Source organism: Zalophus californianus, chromosome 17 (genome assembly GCF_009762305.2).
Source record: "Zalophus californianus isolate mZalCal1 chromosome 17, mZalCal1.pri.v2, whole genome shotgun sequence".
In the NCBI taxonomy this organism is placed as follows: Eukaryota; Metazoa; Chordata; class Mammalia; order Carnivora; family Otariidae; genus Zalophus; species Zalophus californianus.
In genome coordinates this window covers 49,535,976-49,552,408 of record NC_045611.1, presented here as the reverse complement: position 1 = coordinate 49,552,408, position 16,433 = coordinate 49,535,976, and the positions used below count along the sequence as shown (strand labels likewise).

At 40.9% G+C, this 16,433-nt stretch overlaps 1 protein-coding gene across 1 annotated transcript in view; it reads left to right on the top strand.

Annotated features, from left to right (window-relative positions):
* Window positions 1-16,433, top strand: part of ZNF229 (zinc finger protein 229) — a 67,194-nt gene that overhangs the window by 7,261 nt on the left and 43,500 nt on the right. Inside the window, 3 exon segments of the mRNA XM_035724905.1 lie at window positions 1,918-1,992; window positions 6,355-6,481; window positions 7,547-9,309. Coding sequence (XP_035580798.1) covers window positions 1,918-1,992; window positions 6,355-6,481; window positions 7,547-9,309 — 1,965 coding nt within the window.

Below are 16,433 nucleotides of genomic sequence, written 5' to 3'. Positions count from 1 at the left end.
CCCTTTTGTTTTTCTTCCGAAGAGAACTTTTAACTCAAAAGGTGTTGGAAACAGTCTTGATGAAAGAGAAGGCGCACCCATATTCCCCAAGTAAGATTGTCTCAGCAGTTGTAGCAGACAAGGAACATGCTGGAGTTTAGTTTCTACCAAGTACCCGCTGAGTTAGAAACATTAGCTTGTTCAGTTCTTGGCATCATTTCTTAACTTGTCTCAGCTGTTTCAAGACAAAACACAGCAACAACAACAAAACCCAGAAAGAGGATAATAATTTAAAATACAGTCTAGTGTTTGTAAGTTTCCCTTTTTTGAAAAATTCTCATTTCCTTGGGCATTTGCTTATTTATATTACAGGATGCGTTAACTTCTGGCTCTTACATCATTAGAATTTAACGTCAACCACTTTTGTAGCAAGGGAAGACTTGTTTGGCGTTGTTGCGCATCAGGAATGTGATTTCTCTCCGCAGCCGAGTTCCCATGATACACGAGTCAAAACTTGGTGGCTCCCCTGGATCATGTTTTGAAGTTTTGAAATTGTTATTGTGGCCTTGTGAGTGTGGTTTCTTCGTTCGTTTGGCACCTGGAGCTCTTTAGCAATGCCCACGTGGCCACTGTAAGGTGGATGAACCATCCTGCTGTTTATGCTGGGCAGTAACACAGGCAAATTAGCAGCTGAACTTTCTCCCCGGGGCTTCTTTTTTTTTTTTTTTTTTTTAAAGATTTTATTTATTTATTTGACAGAGACACAGCAAGAGAGGGAACACAAGCAGGGGGAGTGGGAGAGGGAGAAGCAGGCTCCCCGTAGCAGGGAGCCTGATGTGGGGCTTGATCCCAGGACCCTGGGATCCTGACGTGAGTCGAAAGCAGATGCTTAATGACCGAGCCACCCAGGCGCCCCTCCTCGGGCCTTCTTTACATTGAGGCAGCTCCAGCACACAGAGCAGGGAAGGAGAGGGGGAAAGGAGGGGGAGAGGGAGGGAGAGCGTGGGCATGTGGGTGCAACCCTGCAGGAAGGTTGTAGCAACGTAAACCCCCGCTGATGGAGTATGATGCTCTTGACTGGCCGGCCACCAGGGTGGGAGTCCTTAACAACAGGCAGAAGAAATAGTCCACGCAGTCGGGATTTTGGTTACACAGAGCGGTCTGAGCAAATAAGTAAATAGAAAGAGGATAATGGGAGCTGGTTAAGGCACAAAAACGGAAAGCAGGAAGGCTAGAATAAAATGCGCTGTTGAACGGTCATTGGAGGCATCAGCGTGAACTGATAGCCTCTAATAGAGAGAGATAGGTAGTTACAGAAATAGAGCTTTGATATTATCTGACTTAAAGAGGTGAGCATCTTTTGGTGTATTCGCTGGCCATTTTATTTCTTCATGGTTGAGTTGCATGTGCATAGCCCTTTGTCCCTTGTACTGTTAAAGGTACCTTTTTCTTACTGATTTAGACCAAGTCTTAATAGTATGGATTCTTGTTGATGGTGCCTTTGTTGTGTGTGTTGGCTTTCTGCCAAACGTTTTATGAAGTTACATTTTGGACCTTTTCCTTTATGATTCTTTGGTCATGCTGTGTTTTTATTTTCTTATAATTCTGTGATCCAGGAATTCCGACAACATGGTTGTACAGTTCTTTTTGCCCACATTGTGTCGAGTCACTCAGTTCCATGTAACTGGTAGCTGGGCTGGCCTAGAAGATCCACAAGGACCTCATGCCCATGTCCGGTGCCTCATTGCCCCTTCAGATGTCCCCTGTCTCTCCACATGGCTAGCTTGAGTTCACCAATGGGAGGGAGCAGAAGTACTGTAGGTGGGATGTGTTAAAACAGGTGGTTTTTCAAATCCTAGCCTACTCACAGTGGGAGTTTTGCATCACAACTTAGCTTCCTGGTTATTTTCCTTTTCCTCATCTGTTTTGCTTCCTCAGGACTCTCTCCTTCCTCCAGAGATTATCGTCAAGGTCGAGAGAGAAGATGCTGGGTCACTGGCCCTTCCATCCCAGGTGAGTTGACCTCTCTCCATAGAGAAATGTGCATAGCCACTTGGCAGCGGGGACTATCTTGAAGTGAGCCGGGAGGTGAGCAGAAAGGGAGGAAACGGAGGTACAAGCGGACAGCTTTTACAAAAACGTGGTCAGTTCTCATGCTAAAGATTGAAGAGAGTGATGGCTGCAAGGAGGTTTGAAGTTGAGGGCTTCTTTTTTTTTTTTTTTTTTCCCTCCCTTTAAAGGATTGAAAAGATTTGACTCTATTTCAGTGGTTGCAGAAAGACGTAAGTGGAGAGAGGAGTTAAAACGACAAAGCAGAGTGCTTGATTAGCACCAGAGGAAATCTTTCAGGTGAACGTGTTGGCTCTGCCGAGGAGGGAGGACCGACCCATACAGGAAGAATGAGGGTGAGGGAATTCTTGGAATGCTCAGATTCTTCTCTGGGAGCAGTCAGGTGGTTATCTGTTGGGCATGGGACTGGAAATTGGAATGGAGAGGTGCTTGACACGGGTGGAGAGGGCTGAACAACAGTACTATTGGATTATGAGAGACAAGCAGCTCCAGGAGGTATAACAGGGTTGCCAGTCAGTCCAAAAAGATCATTCCAGGTAGTGACCACTGACAGTACTCTATATAGCTGCTCTTGGGAGTTTTCTTTCTCAGTGGCATTCCGGAACCTACTTTCTGTAGATCGTAGATTGACATTCAGGTTCGTTCTTGTAGCCAGGTACATTCAGTGAAAAGCCCCATAGGGCAAGGTACTATTTGAAAGAGGATTTTTGAATAGAACAAATAGAAAGATTAAAATGAACGATCTAATTACTCTAAACGGAATAATTAAGATGGAAAAGATAAGAGGGGCATTAAATGGGAAGGAAAAGAATACAGACCAGTGGATAGTAATAGTAGATACTTGAGTAATGGCCCCAAACCATAAAGGATGAGACGAGTAAGGGAGAGCAATCTGATGTTGTAGAGCGTTCTGTCTGTGTGACATGAGAGGTGGAGTACTTTCTGGTGATTTCAAGGTCTGGGGTCTCACCGTAAGAGCAGGGTGCTGAGGAGCAATTCTAGGGGCTGGGAGTTGGGCTAGCGCTAGGCATTGATGACTGAGAACGCATGTTAGGCGAAGTTGGAGGCTGCATCCCAGCCACTGACTTCAGACATATGTGTTAATTTCTCCTTCTAGCTCTTCATCTGAAAAAAGAAAAAAAAGGTGCTGCTACTAGTATTTTCTCTCAGGGACCTTGTGAGAATTCAATGAATGATAGTTCATGCAACATGCTTAGCTCACAGACTGATAGCACACAGAAAGTGCCTCATTAAAGTCAGTCAGTTTTAGGGGCTTCTGGGTGGGGCAGTCAGTTAAGCATTTGACTCTTGGCTTCGGCTCAGGTCCTGATCTCAGGGTCACGAGATCGAGCCCTGCGTTGGGTTCTGTGCTCAGCATGGAGTCTGCTTAAAATTCTATCTCCCTTTCCCTCTACCCCTCCCCTCTAAAATAAGTAAATAAATCTTTGAAAAATTTTTTCAATTTTTTAAAAAAATTAAAAAGTCAATTAGTTTTATATTATTATCAGAGAACTTTACAAATGGATGCTAGAGACAGTGCAAGACAAGACAAGTTCTTAAAGTAGAGGATGCATCCGAGGTATTTTACATTTCCCTTGGATTGGGGTTAGTGTTCAGGTGGTTGGTAGGACAAAGGTCCAAGAAGTAAGGTAAATGGCGTGAGTTTCAGTGTAACTGGGAGGACACACACCCTCCCCCTTTGATGCTGAGCGACTGTGAGCCTGTGGGGCCTGCAGAGGAGGGGGTCACTGGGGGGAAATGTAGGTTTCCATTAACACGAGGATATAGAGGGAATATTTGGTGATGATGTTGAAGCTGTAGGGTTTCGTTATTTAGAAGTAGAGTGCCCAAGGACAAAGTTGAAGGGTCTGGGAAGGAATTTTGAGGAGTGGGGAGTTGGGGCAGGTGAGAAGAAGGATAGAATAAATGGAGATAAAAGTGGAGAAAAACCAGTATCCACACATTGAAGGGACTTTTCAGATAGGTGTGTGATAGGCCTCTGAGATTCAGGTGAGAGAGAGGACTTAAATCAGAATTTGGACCAAAAATCAGATTATTTTGAGTTATTACGAAGTCTGTTGATACTATGGATTCACTCATTGAAATCATTTGCCAAATATATATATTTCATAACTACTGTACTATGCTGAGCACTGGAGTTAATAGTTACAAACGGTCACTACCTTACCCCTGCCCTCATGGATTGCAGCCTAGTGACAAAGATGACCATTATGCAAATGAACAGAACGTGTGGTGAGTCTTAGGATAGAAATCCATGGAACTTTCAGAACATATAACTGGGGGTGGAGTCAGAGGGAGGCGTGCTAATCTAGTTCGGTATTATTTATTTGACATTTGAATAAGCCAGATATATTTTTTAATGTTTTATTTATTTATTTGAGAGAGAGCGAGCGAGGACAAGCAGGGGGAGGGGCGGAGGGACAAGCAGACTCCCTCCTGAACAGGGAGCCTGATGCAGGGCCCGAACCCAGGACCCTGAGATCATGACCTGAACTGAAGTCAGACACTTAACCGACTGAGCCACCCAGGCGCCCCTGGACAAGCTTGATATTAAAGGGACCTGCGTTAAACAGTGAAGGGGAGTGTTTATGAAAAGAAAGTAGGAATTGGAGCTTGAAAAACAGTACCTATAGATCCATGTTCAACATAGGTGGCAGTGTGCAAATGATATTTCTGAATCCCGTTTTGCACTAATCATGAAAACTTCTGAGGTTTTGGTGAAATTTATGGGTCCCAACTTAGAAAAATGCAGGTACAGCAGCATTTTGCATGGACTTACATGGGACTCGGGGACTTTGTCCTGTTCATGCACCACAGCTCAGGAACACCAGGTCTACTTAAAAAGCCTTTAGTGACAAGTGGCATTCCACTTTCCCAGCCTTTGCTGCCTTTGGGTAAGGACAGATCACCCCCAGCACTTTATTGGATCAAAATTCCTGCCCAGTAGTCTTGGAAACGGATCCTTTCTCGCTGAGAGGAGGCAGTCCAAGAGACCCCCTCTGCATGTCAGTAGCGACAGTGTGTCTCCTGAAGGCTTTACAATGCAGCTCTGAGTGTGGACAAAATGGAACTGTCCTCTCAAGCTTGAGAGTTCAAGATAAAGGTCACATTGGCTGTCACTTAATTTTTCAGAGTTCTCAGATCTAATAATCCTTTCTTAAAATTTCCTCACTTACATACAACACCCAGCGCCCATCATCACAAGTGCCTTCCTTGATACCCATCACCCTTCGATCCCATTTGCCAGCGTTTGTCTTTTTGTTCAGTGAATTGCTAATAGCTTTACATATATCGTACAATAAATTCACCAAACAACCCAATGAGTTGGGTATGATTAAGCCTAATAAATACAAATGGGATAAACTGACCTTAGAAGACAGATGGTCAGATTAGATATATATATTTTTAAAATTCAGACCTTTGCTCTTTTTTTTTTTTTTTAGATTTTTAAGAAAATTTATTTACAAGAGAGAGCATGAGCCAGGGGCGGGGGGAGGGGCAGAGGGAGAAGCAGACTCCCTGCTGAGCCCAAAGTGGGGCTCCATCCCAGGACCCTGGGATCATGACCTGAGCTGAGGGCAGACACTTAACCTACTGAGCCACCCAGGTGTCCTGACCTTTGCTCTTAATAGATGAGAAAACGCATCCCTTTTCCAAATCCAGTGCTCTTAACCTATACACACTGCCTTTCGTTAAGACCTACATTTCATCTTCTATTTCAGGCATCAGTAAAGTAAAGCCTGTGGGCCAAATATGGCCCACCGCCTGCTTTTGTAAATAAAACTTTATTGTAATACAGCCACACCCATTTGTTTATATATTTTCTGTGCCTGCTTCCTTGCTGCAGGAGAGCTGAGTAGTTGTGATAGAGACTGTATGGCTTGCCAAGCCTAAAATGTTGACTCTCTGACCTTTTCACAGAAAAAGTGTGCTGACCCTGTTTTGTTAGCTTCTTGGGAATTTGGAGGGAATGCCTAAGTGGGAATTTTATATTCACCAGGGCAAAAATCAGAATAAGCATTTTCTTCAAGGTGAACAAGAGAGAAAACAATTCCTATTTGTTCTGACCCGGTGTTCCTCTCTGGGGTATAAACAGGTCCAGCATCCAAAACCCAAAGGGCCTTACATAAAAGGCACCTGTACACCTTGACTGGATCTTCCTTTGGACAGTCAGGACAATTTCCAGGCCAAGTTTTCCTTCTACCGTTTGTCAAACTTTTCCTCCTTTGTGAACACTGGAAGAAAATGATACCCAGCTGAGCAGGAATGTGTGTCCTGTTTTAGGAAGGAGTGAACTTCAAAATTGTGACTGTGGACTTCACTCAGAAGGAAGAGGGCACTTTGAACCCTAATCAGAGGTGTGATCCTAGAGACGTGATCCTAGAGAACTACAGGGACCTGGTCTCTTGGGGTAAGAATTAATGAAGTTTGTATATTGAAATGATTCCAATTGATTAAGAGCTGTGGAGTTCAGAGGTCAGGATGATTTTGACCACACATAGATTACCTGTGTCCTTTTTATTCCCCAATGAAGATTTAATTTTAATTCGTAGAGTAGCAAAGGTACAGCTTCTTGGGTTTGAGCTTGTTCAGTTTTCATAGTTCCTAAAGGCCAAAGACTGGGACCAAATTCTGCAGTGATTTTCTTTTGTCCCCAGCCCAAACACCCCAAGTCCTATATTGGTCCCTATCAGCTTTTCAAACCAGATGCAATCTCCTTGTGGGAGCAAGGGGATGAGTATTAACATTTCCCAACATACATATCCAGGTGAGAAACAGACACTTAGGAATCATTACAGGTATTGAAGGTTAATTTCAGAAATCCCCATAGGGCATACTACATATTTCTCCATCTCCCACTCCTAATGGACTGTATACATTGCCACTTTTTCCAGATGTACTCTCTGTGCTTGACCTAGTAGCCACACAGGCTTCTGCTTCTGAGCTAATCTCCATTCTTTCTCACTTGGAACCATAGGAATCCATCACGCCTTAATAGCTGCTAAGGCATTTAGGGAACCTGGGATATTCTTTTTCTTGGTTCACAAGGTCGTTTGCCCATGTCTTACTGACCCATGCCTCCAGAAATTCCTAGAAATGTAGATGCTGTTCTCTACTTCAGTGAACATGTGTCTAGCACTAAAGAGGGTAGAAAGGACTCTGGTGTTTTTGCTAAGACTTGCAAAATTGTTATTCTGTAGATTCTGCACAGGTGATCTTATTTTGGAATATGGAGATATTTGGCATCTAAAGTCTTTTTATTCGGAAACACTGAATTTTAATGTCGTTATATTGTTGGGCTGTGTACTTCTCTGCTTACTGCTTCATCCCACCCTTCTGTTTTCTTAATCCAGGTTATAGGTCCATAGCAGAAAACAAATCTATATATATTCTGCATATTTGTTTGTCAGCTTCTTTCCCAGTATTCTAACTCTAACATTCTTCAGCTAGAATGTTTTATTTTGCTTTCTTCTAGACTTGGCAACGGCACTTGGAAGAAGAGAATCAACATCAAAGCAGAACATTTTTGATGATGAGCCATCCCGTGGAGTGAAGGTAGAAAGGTTGACAAGAGATGATCCTTGGTTATCTTCGTGTGAAGAAGTTCAGGATTGTAAGGACCAGTTTGAAAAGCAACAGGAAAAACAAGAGAGACTTTTGAAAGAAATGGCATTTACTCACAGGAAAGCAATTACTTATGAGAGAGTCCATAAAAGTGATGAACTTGAAGAGAAAAGTGGTCTGAATTCCAGTCTTTTTTCACCCCAGATGATACCCATAAGAAACCATTTTCATAAACATGCCTCACATGTTAAAAAATTGCATTATAATTCCATTGTAAACACTAATGAGACGATTAATGACAGTGAGAAACTCTGTGAGAATAATGAATGTGGAAACCCTCGCCAGAACATTCACCTTATTCAGTTTACAAGAACTCAAACAGAAGATAAATCCTATGGATTTAGTGACAGTATTCAATCTTTTAGCCATGATGTACCCCTAAATATACATCAGAAAATACACGCAAGAGGAAGATCCTTAGATTTTAAGGAATGTGGGCAAGTTTTGAACCACAGTATATCCCGTAATGAACAACAGAGAATACCTGTTGAAGAGAGTCAATATAACTGTAGTCAAACCTCCCAGAGTTCTCTTGCTCAAAACATGAGAAACCATTCTGAAGAGAAACCCTTTGAATGTAATCAGTGTGGGAAATCCTTCAGCTGGAGTTCTCATCTTGTTGCACATCAGAGAACTCACACCGGGGAGAAACCTTACGAATGTAACGAGTGTGGGAAATCCTTCAGCCGGAGTTCTCATCTTGTTTCTCACCAGAGAACTCATACTGGAGAGAAACCTTACAGATGTAATCAGTGTGGGAAATCTTTTAGCCAGAGCTATGTTCTTGTGGTGCATCAGAGAACTCATACTGGAGAGAAGCCCTATGAGTGCAACCAGTGTGGGAAATCCTTCAGGCAGAGCTACAAACTTATTGCCCATCAAAGAACTCACACTGGAGAGAAGCCCTACGAATGCAATCAATGTGGGAAATCCTTTATCCAGAGCTATAAACTTATTGCACATCAAAGAATTCATACTGGAGAGAAGCCCTACGAGTGCAATCAGTGTGGAAAGTCCTTTAGTCAGAGTTACAAACTTGTCGCCCATCAGAGGACTCACACAGGAGAAAAACCCTTTGAATGTAATCAGTGTGGAAAATCCTTCAGCTGGAGCTCTCAGCTTGTTGCACATCAGAGAACTCATACTGGAGAGAAACCCTATGAATGTAATGAGTGTGGAAAATCTTTCAACCGCAGTTCTCACCTTGTTATGCATCAGAGAACTCATACCGGAGAAAAACCCTATGAATGTAACCAGTGTGGGAAGTCCTTTAGCCAGAGTTATGTTCTTGTTGTGCATCAGAGAACTCATACTGGAGAAAAGCCCTATGAGTGCAATCAGTGTGGAAAGTCCTTCAGGCAGAGTTCATGCCTTACTCAACATCAAAGAACTCATACTGGAGAGAAACCTTATGAATGTAATCAGTGTGGGAAAACATTCAGCTTGAGTGCTCGACTTATTGTACATCAAAGAACTCATACTGGAGAAAAGCCCTTTACATGTAATCAGTGTGGGAAGGCTTTCATTAATAGTTCTAAACTTATTAGGCATCAGGCAACTCATGCTGAGGAGAAACCCTATGAATGTAACTAGTTTGGAAATCTTTCAGCCAGAGTATATTTCTTTTTTTTTTTCTTTTCCTTTTTCTTGCATTTCTTTCTCCTTTCTTCCTTCTTTCTTTTCCTTCTTTTTTTTTTTTTCTTTTCTCCTCTTTTCTTTCAAATGTTAACCTTCTCTTATTGTGTATCTGGAAGTTCGTTCTGGAGAAGAAAGAAAAACAATGAATCACATATTCAACAATTTTCTATTAAAAAATCAAACTTGGCCCTTATGACACATTGCCACATAAGTAATAAATATTGGCACTTTTCCTTGCAGAAAGCACTCTGACCGGAATCGGAGGAAATTACCATGAAATGGACAACTTACTGTGCAGTGATTGCGAGTGAGGTAGACCTCTTTAACAATAAAGAGTGAGAATGCAAACACTGGTGGGCTTGTTGAGAAGATTGGAAAATTGCTATAGTTATTGGAACCTAGGCTGGGAAACGGTATTTCAGTACCATTTTATGACATGATTTCCCCAGTAGCTACTTTGTAATCTATTTTATTCAGCACTTTCTATTATATGTGAAGATTTCATAAAGATAGGAAAATGGCTATGATATGAAGTGAAAAAAAAAAAATGCAGGCCAAGAGTATAGAACAGCAATTTCCAGAACCATTGTGATACTTGTGTATGGATCAGAATTGAAAGGGTTTCTGGGTGTATCTATTTGATTTTTAGGTTTATGCTTGGCTTTCTCTTTTGGAATGTGTGCTGTTTTACTATAGTAAGTAATATGAGAAGTAAAAATTAGACAAAAACAAAAACTAAACCAAAGATTTCCATCTTTGACCATTTAGGAAAGAATAGGTTGCTAGATAAGAGATCCCTCAGGGTTCTGAGATTTCCATTTGGATTAGTTTGAGTAGGTGACTCCTTCGGACTTAGATTCCCAGGGATTTTCCTCATTGAAAATATTTCCCTGAGAATGGGGAACTTGAAATTTAGGCCAGAAGGGGTTCTATATGAAAGATTGAGGATATGCAGGCTGTGTAGAGGGCATATTTTTATATTTACAAAGTAGTATAAAGGAGCTCTATTTTTAAGGGTCTGCCTTCCCCCATGTAGTCTTTTTTTTCCCCCCTCTGGAATTTGTTTCCTAATGTGACAGTTTTCTGAGTGAGAGAGCATTGCCATGGCTAAGTGCTCATCACCTAAATTAAGCTTGCAAGAATGATTTTAGGTAAGATTTGTAGCTATTTGTTGGTTTCTAAGATGCGGTTCATATGTCTTTCTGGCCTTTGCCCCTAAATCATAAATTCTAATCCTATGGATTATCACGGACCTGAAACCTTTGATCCTAGAGAGGTAATAAAAAGTAAGCTCAGAGCTGAAATGGGAGACCAGAGAACAGAGCTGAATTCCCTGGAGGAAGAAAGAGAAACCAAAAGTGACATCTGGGGGCACCCGGGTGGCTCAGTCGGTTAAGCGGCTGCCTTCGGCTCAGGTCATGATCCCAGGGTCCTGGGATTGAGCCCCCGCATCGGGCTCCCTGCTCGGCAGAGAGCCTGCTTCTCCCTTTCCCTCTGCCTGCTGCTCTGTCTACTTGTGCTCTCTCTGTCAAAATAAATAAAAAATTTTAAAAATCTTAAAGAAAAAAAAGTGACATCTGATAGTGGTCACCCTCAGTAAAATTCTGTCCCCATGAGATGACCCTAAGAGGAGCCATCTCTCTGAGGATTAAGCCAGAGTACAGCACACATGCCAGTGATCAAATTTCTGGGGAACAGTTACTGATGGCTGAAAACTAGCTCCACACACACCCTGAGACATCTTTACTCAGTCGATGAATGCACAGATAGACGAATAGCAGGGTTCTCCATGCATTGTCTTTTGGGGAAGACATAAAATGGTGAAAAGTCCTAATTTTGCAACGGGACCTGAATAGGCTTCTTCCCCTCCCCCCAAATTATAGATAAAACCAATACCACTGGGGCACCTGGGTGGCTCAGTCATTCAGCGTCTGCCTTTGGCTCAGGTCATGATCCCAGGGTCCTGGGATCGAGCCCCGCATCGGGCTCCCTGCTTGGGGGGAAGCCTGCTTCTCCTTCTCCCACTCCCCCTGCTTGTGTTCCCTCTCTCACTGTCTCTCTCTGTCAAATAAATAAATAAAATCTTAAAAAAAACACACACACAACAATACCAGTGCTAGGATGATTTTCATTGGGCATGTTGAATCTTACTTTGAAGGCAAGAAGCCGTGATTGTACAAATGAGTATAAAGCCAACTGGGTGAAGAACGAGGGCTCTGAATATTTCAAGTTTGGGAAGTGATTTATTGCAAAGTAATCTCTTCAGTAAACATTGAAAATATTTCATTGAAAGTGAAATTTTTAAAACTGCAAAATTTTTGAAGCATGTGTGTATTTCTGGCCAGCTTGAATATGTAAGTCTGTGTGCACTATGTCATAAATATTATATCAGTTTCTGAGTGGGGATTAAGATTGCCAAGTGCATTGAAATAAGATAGATTCAATTAATAAAAATGTTAATTTATATTATTTGCTCAAAAATTTCCCTTGTAGGAAAAATACTCTTTTAATTTAAAGACAGTCAACCAAAAATTCCTGTATCAATAATAAGTTTAAGGCATGTGAGAACATGCCAAAAATATGTAATTAAACTTCTGAGAGAACCTAAAATTTAAGGTTAAAAAGGGGACTCGATAGCTTGATTTTAATGACATATGTATGGCGTGTATATATATATACACACATATATATGTATATACACATATATATGTGTGTATATATATGTGTGTGTGTGTGTGTATGTATAATGACATATGTCCCTAGCATAAACATTTTTTGTCTGTGTAAAATCCACAAAAATAAAGCTGTACTTTGCCATGGAAGAATTTATAGTGATTTTACAAACCAAATTTCTTTCACCATACTCCAGTAAAATTAGAAATAAATAGAAAGTGACCAAAATGTTTTTAACTACCTAGATGTTAGGAAATACTCTCCTAGAACCAATTTTTCATTTCCCCAGGGTTCCTGAGATATAATTGACATACGGCACTGTGTAAGTTTAGGGTATACAGCCTGACTTGATTTACATATAGTGTGAAATGGTTATCACAGTTAACATTCATCATTTCATATAGAGACAGAACCATGGGGTTTTTTGTTTTCCCTGCTGATGAGAACCCTTAAGATTTACTCTCTAGCATCTTTCAAATATACCATATAGCAGTGTTAACAATAGTTATGTGTCCTCTCACACGCCTCAGCTTTTACTGCTTTTGTACTCTCTCCACCTCATTTTGTGGTTTGCTGTTTCAGCTTACTTCTAGGCTTGAAAAGATAAATGTGTTTTATTGTTTTTTGATTTTTTTTTTTTGAGAGAGATTTCAGCTAGGAGAGGGGAGACTCAGATTTTTAAATACTGTTTTCAGATACACTTTTGTATTTTTAAATTTCATTTGGATCTTGCGCTCAATCAATAGCATCTATTCTGTGTGTCTTACTTAACATACCTGACAAGACCAGTTAAATTACCTATGCCTTTAGAACTTTATCTTGAAAAATAAGTATTTTTTTTTTCCAGTTTGTTGACAGTGGTTGCCCCCGGACTGTTTCACTGTAGAAGACTCAATGGATCACATCAGTGAATAGCACATTATTCTTTACAAATTGTAGCAACCTGGGTTCTTAGTTGGGAAGCACGTGAGCCAACGCTAGCCAATTGATTCAGAAAAAGGAGTTTATTGAATGGATATTAGGTAGGTCCAAGAATTGGCAAGAAGCGGTAAGATCATGTTCAGGGATTTATAGAAACGATTGCCAGACTTATGCTGTGGAGCCCTATGAGAGTTCCTTAACGTTCCCATTAATTTTCTTAATATATCTCTACATTGATTTTATTTTGATTCCAAGTCTGAGGTGAGTGTCTAGGTCTGGTGGATCCGAAGCTGTGCCTGTATCTGAGCTACGTGGTAATTTGAGAATTAGAGGCACTGGCCCTTGTATTTCCTGGAGTCTGTAGTGGTAGGTGAACTTGACCTTCCACTCATACTAATTAAGTAGAGAATTCGTCATTTGTAGAATTTTGTTCATTTGCAAAGCAGCAGCAAAGAAAATTTCCAGTATAGCCCTCTCTTCTGCCTAACCCATAAGTCAACATTTTCTTCACCTTCTGTACTTTGATTTGAATATGTATATAGAGCCTCCTATGTAACATAATACAGCTATCTCTCTTAAAATCAAAGACATGCTCACTCTCTTCCCCATGTAGGGATAACCCAGAGCTTCACATCATTACATCCACTTCTAAGTCTGGGATCTCTGGGTGATGTCCATTCCTTTTCTAGTGAAAAAATTGTCATGTAAAAAGAGGGTTCAGATGCTGGGAATGAGAAACGGAGAGAGATCATAAAACGAGGTCAAATTAGCAAGCTAATATTAAGTAACTTTGGTTGTTGCCAGTAGAGAGTCAAAAGCTCTAAAACTTTTTTGTAAAACTAGGAACAAGTCCCCAGTGACAATTTTTACTGCTTAGGTTAATTTAATCCTTATTTGGATTAGCTTGAGGTGTAACCGAATTAACGAATTTTATAGATTTTGCTGTAAAAATAGTACTGTTCCCTTTAAAATATCGATGTTGGCATTTGCCAAGCAGATGTTCATGTTGAAACAGTAAAGTTGGATTTTCTGTCTTATCGCCAATGTGGTATTGATTTGTGGTCCACTGAAGATGGTATTTAGGTGGAAATGGGTTAGTGATTGATAAACCTTTCTGTACTAATATCACCTGTCTGGACTCTTTAACAACTTTTATGTTCTATTGAATGAGTGTTCATTCTGAGGTCATGACAATCTTCATGATCATTTCCTCAGTCCTTCAGGGAGCATTCCTCGAATTTAGATGTTGGATCAAGTTCTTGAAATTTGGATATTTGCTTGGATGTTGTTCCTTTTTCTTGCCCAGGTTCTACTGTCATTCTCTGACAGTGTTTGTTCAGGTCTGGATTGTTGATACCTCTGCCTTTAGTTCATCGCAGATCAGACAGGTTCCTGAATCTTCTGACTATAAACTCTTTCTCTTGTTTTCTATTTGGTTTGTCCACATTTTCCTCCACCATTACTCACCTCCTGAACCGACAAGGACCACGCTACTCCTATGGGACAATTTGTGGCAGGCTGGAACTTTCTATGGGTGTAAGTACATGATTTTTCTGTACTTTTGAAAAACCTTAAGGACATGCCAGTAACCTGAATTGGCTATTTTTTAAATGGAAGTATAATTAACATACAATGTTACATTAGTTTCAGGTGTACAGCATATTGATGAGACAATTCTATACATTATTCAATGCTCATCGTAAGTGTAGTCACCACCTGTCACTATACAATGTAAAATAGTAATATGTGATATGATCATAAGTGGAATGTGCTGAAATTTTAGTAGCGGGGATTAGGTTAAAAAAGAACCAAACCTATAGAAAAGCCAAAGGATATTTTTCTGATAAAATACCAAAGCCGTTTATTTGTATTCTCTGATATTACTATTCTCTACTAATTGTATCGGGATTCCACCGTTGATACTAGGTGTACTCTCTGCTTTAGTATTTATGTTGCACTGGGGTAGAGGGAGTTGAAATCTCTTTTTGTAATCTGGTGGATAGATTTTAGGTGTTGCTGATATCATTTGTCATCTTGACCTGTATACAATACAGCTAATTCCAAGATGTGCTCCCAAGAAGTTGGATACCCAGTCACCACAGATCCCCATGTAGTGCAGCTTCTACCTGTGTATGAGTGTCCAATTATGACTTCTCTGCCCAAATGGGCAGAGGGGATGACTACTGTGTGTGTGTGTGGGGGGGGGTATTGTTCTCTGTTATTCCTGGATCAAATCCAGTTGTATTTTTTTAATAAAAGGAAAACTAAAGTTTCTAGCTTTAAATGAAACTAAAATTGTGGATTTGTGTTCATGAGACATTCAAATTGGTCAGAAAACACTGAACTAGAATAAAAATGTTTAAGTAGGAGATGGAGACTAGGTTAAAACTAGCATTAAATTGGAATCAGCAGCATTAGCACCATGAAAGGCTGCACAACTTCTTGGGTTACACATTTATCCCAGGGAGCCAGCAATCATGCAGCAGTGATATAGAACAAGGACTTGGTGAGTAGCTTAGCTTAAGGCAGAAAAATAGAAATGGGCTTATAATATCTTGTGGATAATATGTAAAAACATGTTCAGACACTTTGGTGGTGTTACAGAGGCTGTAGGGACCCCTAACCCAAGTGGAATTCCTACCAGCCAGGCAGGAACACTGAGCATTGAGAAACCATTAGTCACGGACTGCTAGACCAAGGTAGGTCTATATGGATCCATTGTGAGATGCAGTAGCAAGAGTGCCTAAGGAAGGCCTATCTTAGTCCGTTTAGGCTGGTATAACAAAAAAACTGTAGACTGGATGGTTTAAACAATAAGAGCAAAGCACCAGCAGATTCAGTGACTGGTGAGGACTCACTTCCTTGTTCACAGACGGTCATTTTCTTGCCGTGTTTTCATATGGCAGGAGGACAAGAGAGGTCTCTGGAATCTCTTGTATAAGAGCACTAATCCCATTTGTGGCAAATTCACCTTCATGAACTAATCACGGCCCAAAGGCCCGCATCTCCTAATATCATCACATTGGGGGTTAGGATTTCAACCTATGATTTTGGGTGGCGGTGGTGGCGGGGGGGGGAACATAAACATTCAGTCCATGACAGGACCAAACTTATAATAGTCTTCACAAAAGATGTTTTATGTTGATCAGTCCAAATTTCCTGCAGGCAAGCGTCGGTCAACATCAAAGTTTTGGACGAATGATAAAAAAGGCTTAATGTAGGTCCATACAGAAAACAGAATCTTCACTAGACTGATGACCTGGAAACTGTTTGGTCTCACATCTAAAATTCCAGCTCAGGCCTCTCACTGACACTCAGAAGTTGGAGTTTTATTACTTGCCTCTCTGGTGGGTAGGCCCACGGGCTGTGTAAGAACATATAAAGCCATTAATAAATGGGCCCAACCTCAGGTGTATTTGGTCATATTTATCACTGAAGGGACAAGATTTTCAAAAAGTGATTGGACTTACTGGCAATTCACCTTCAGCAAGAGCCCTTATTTGCTC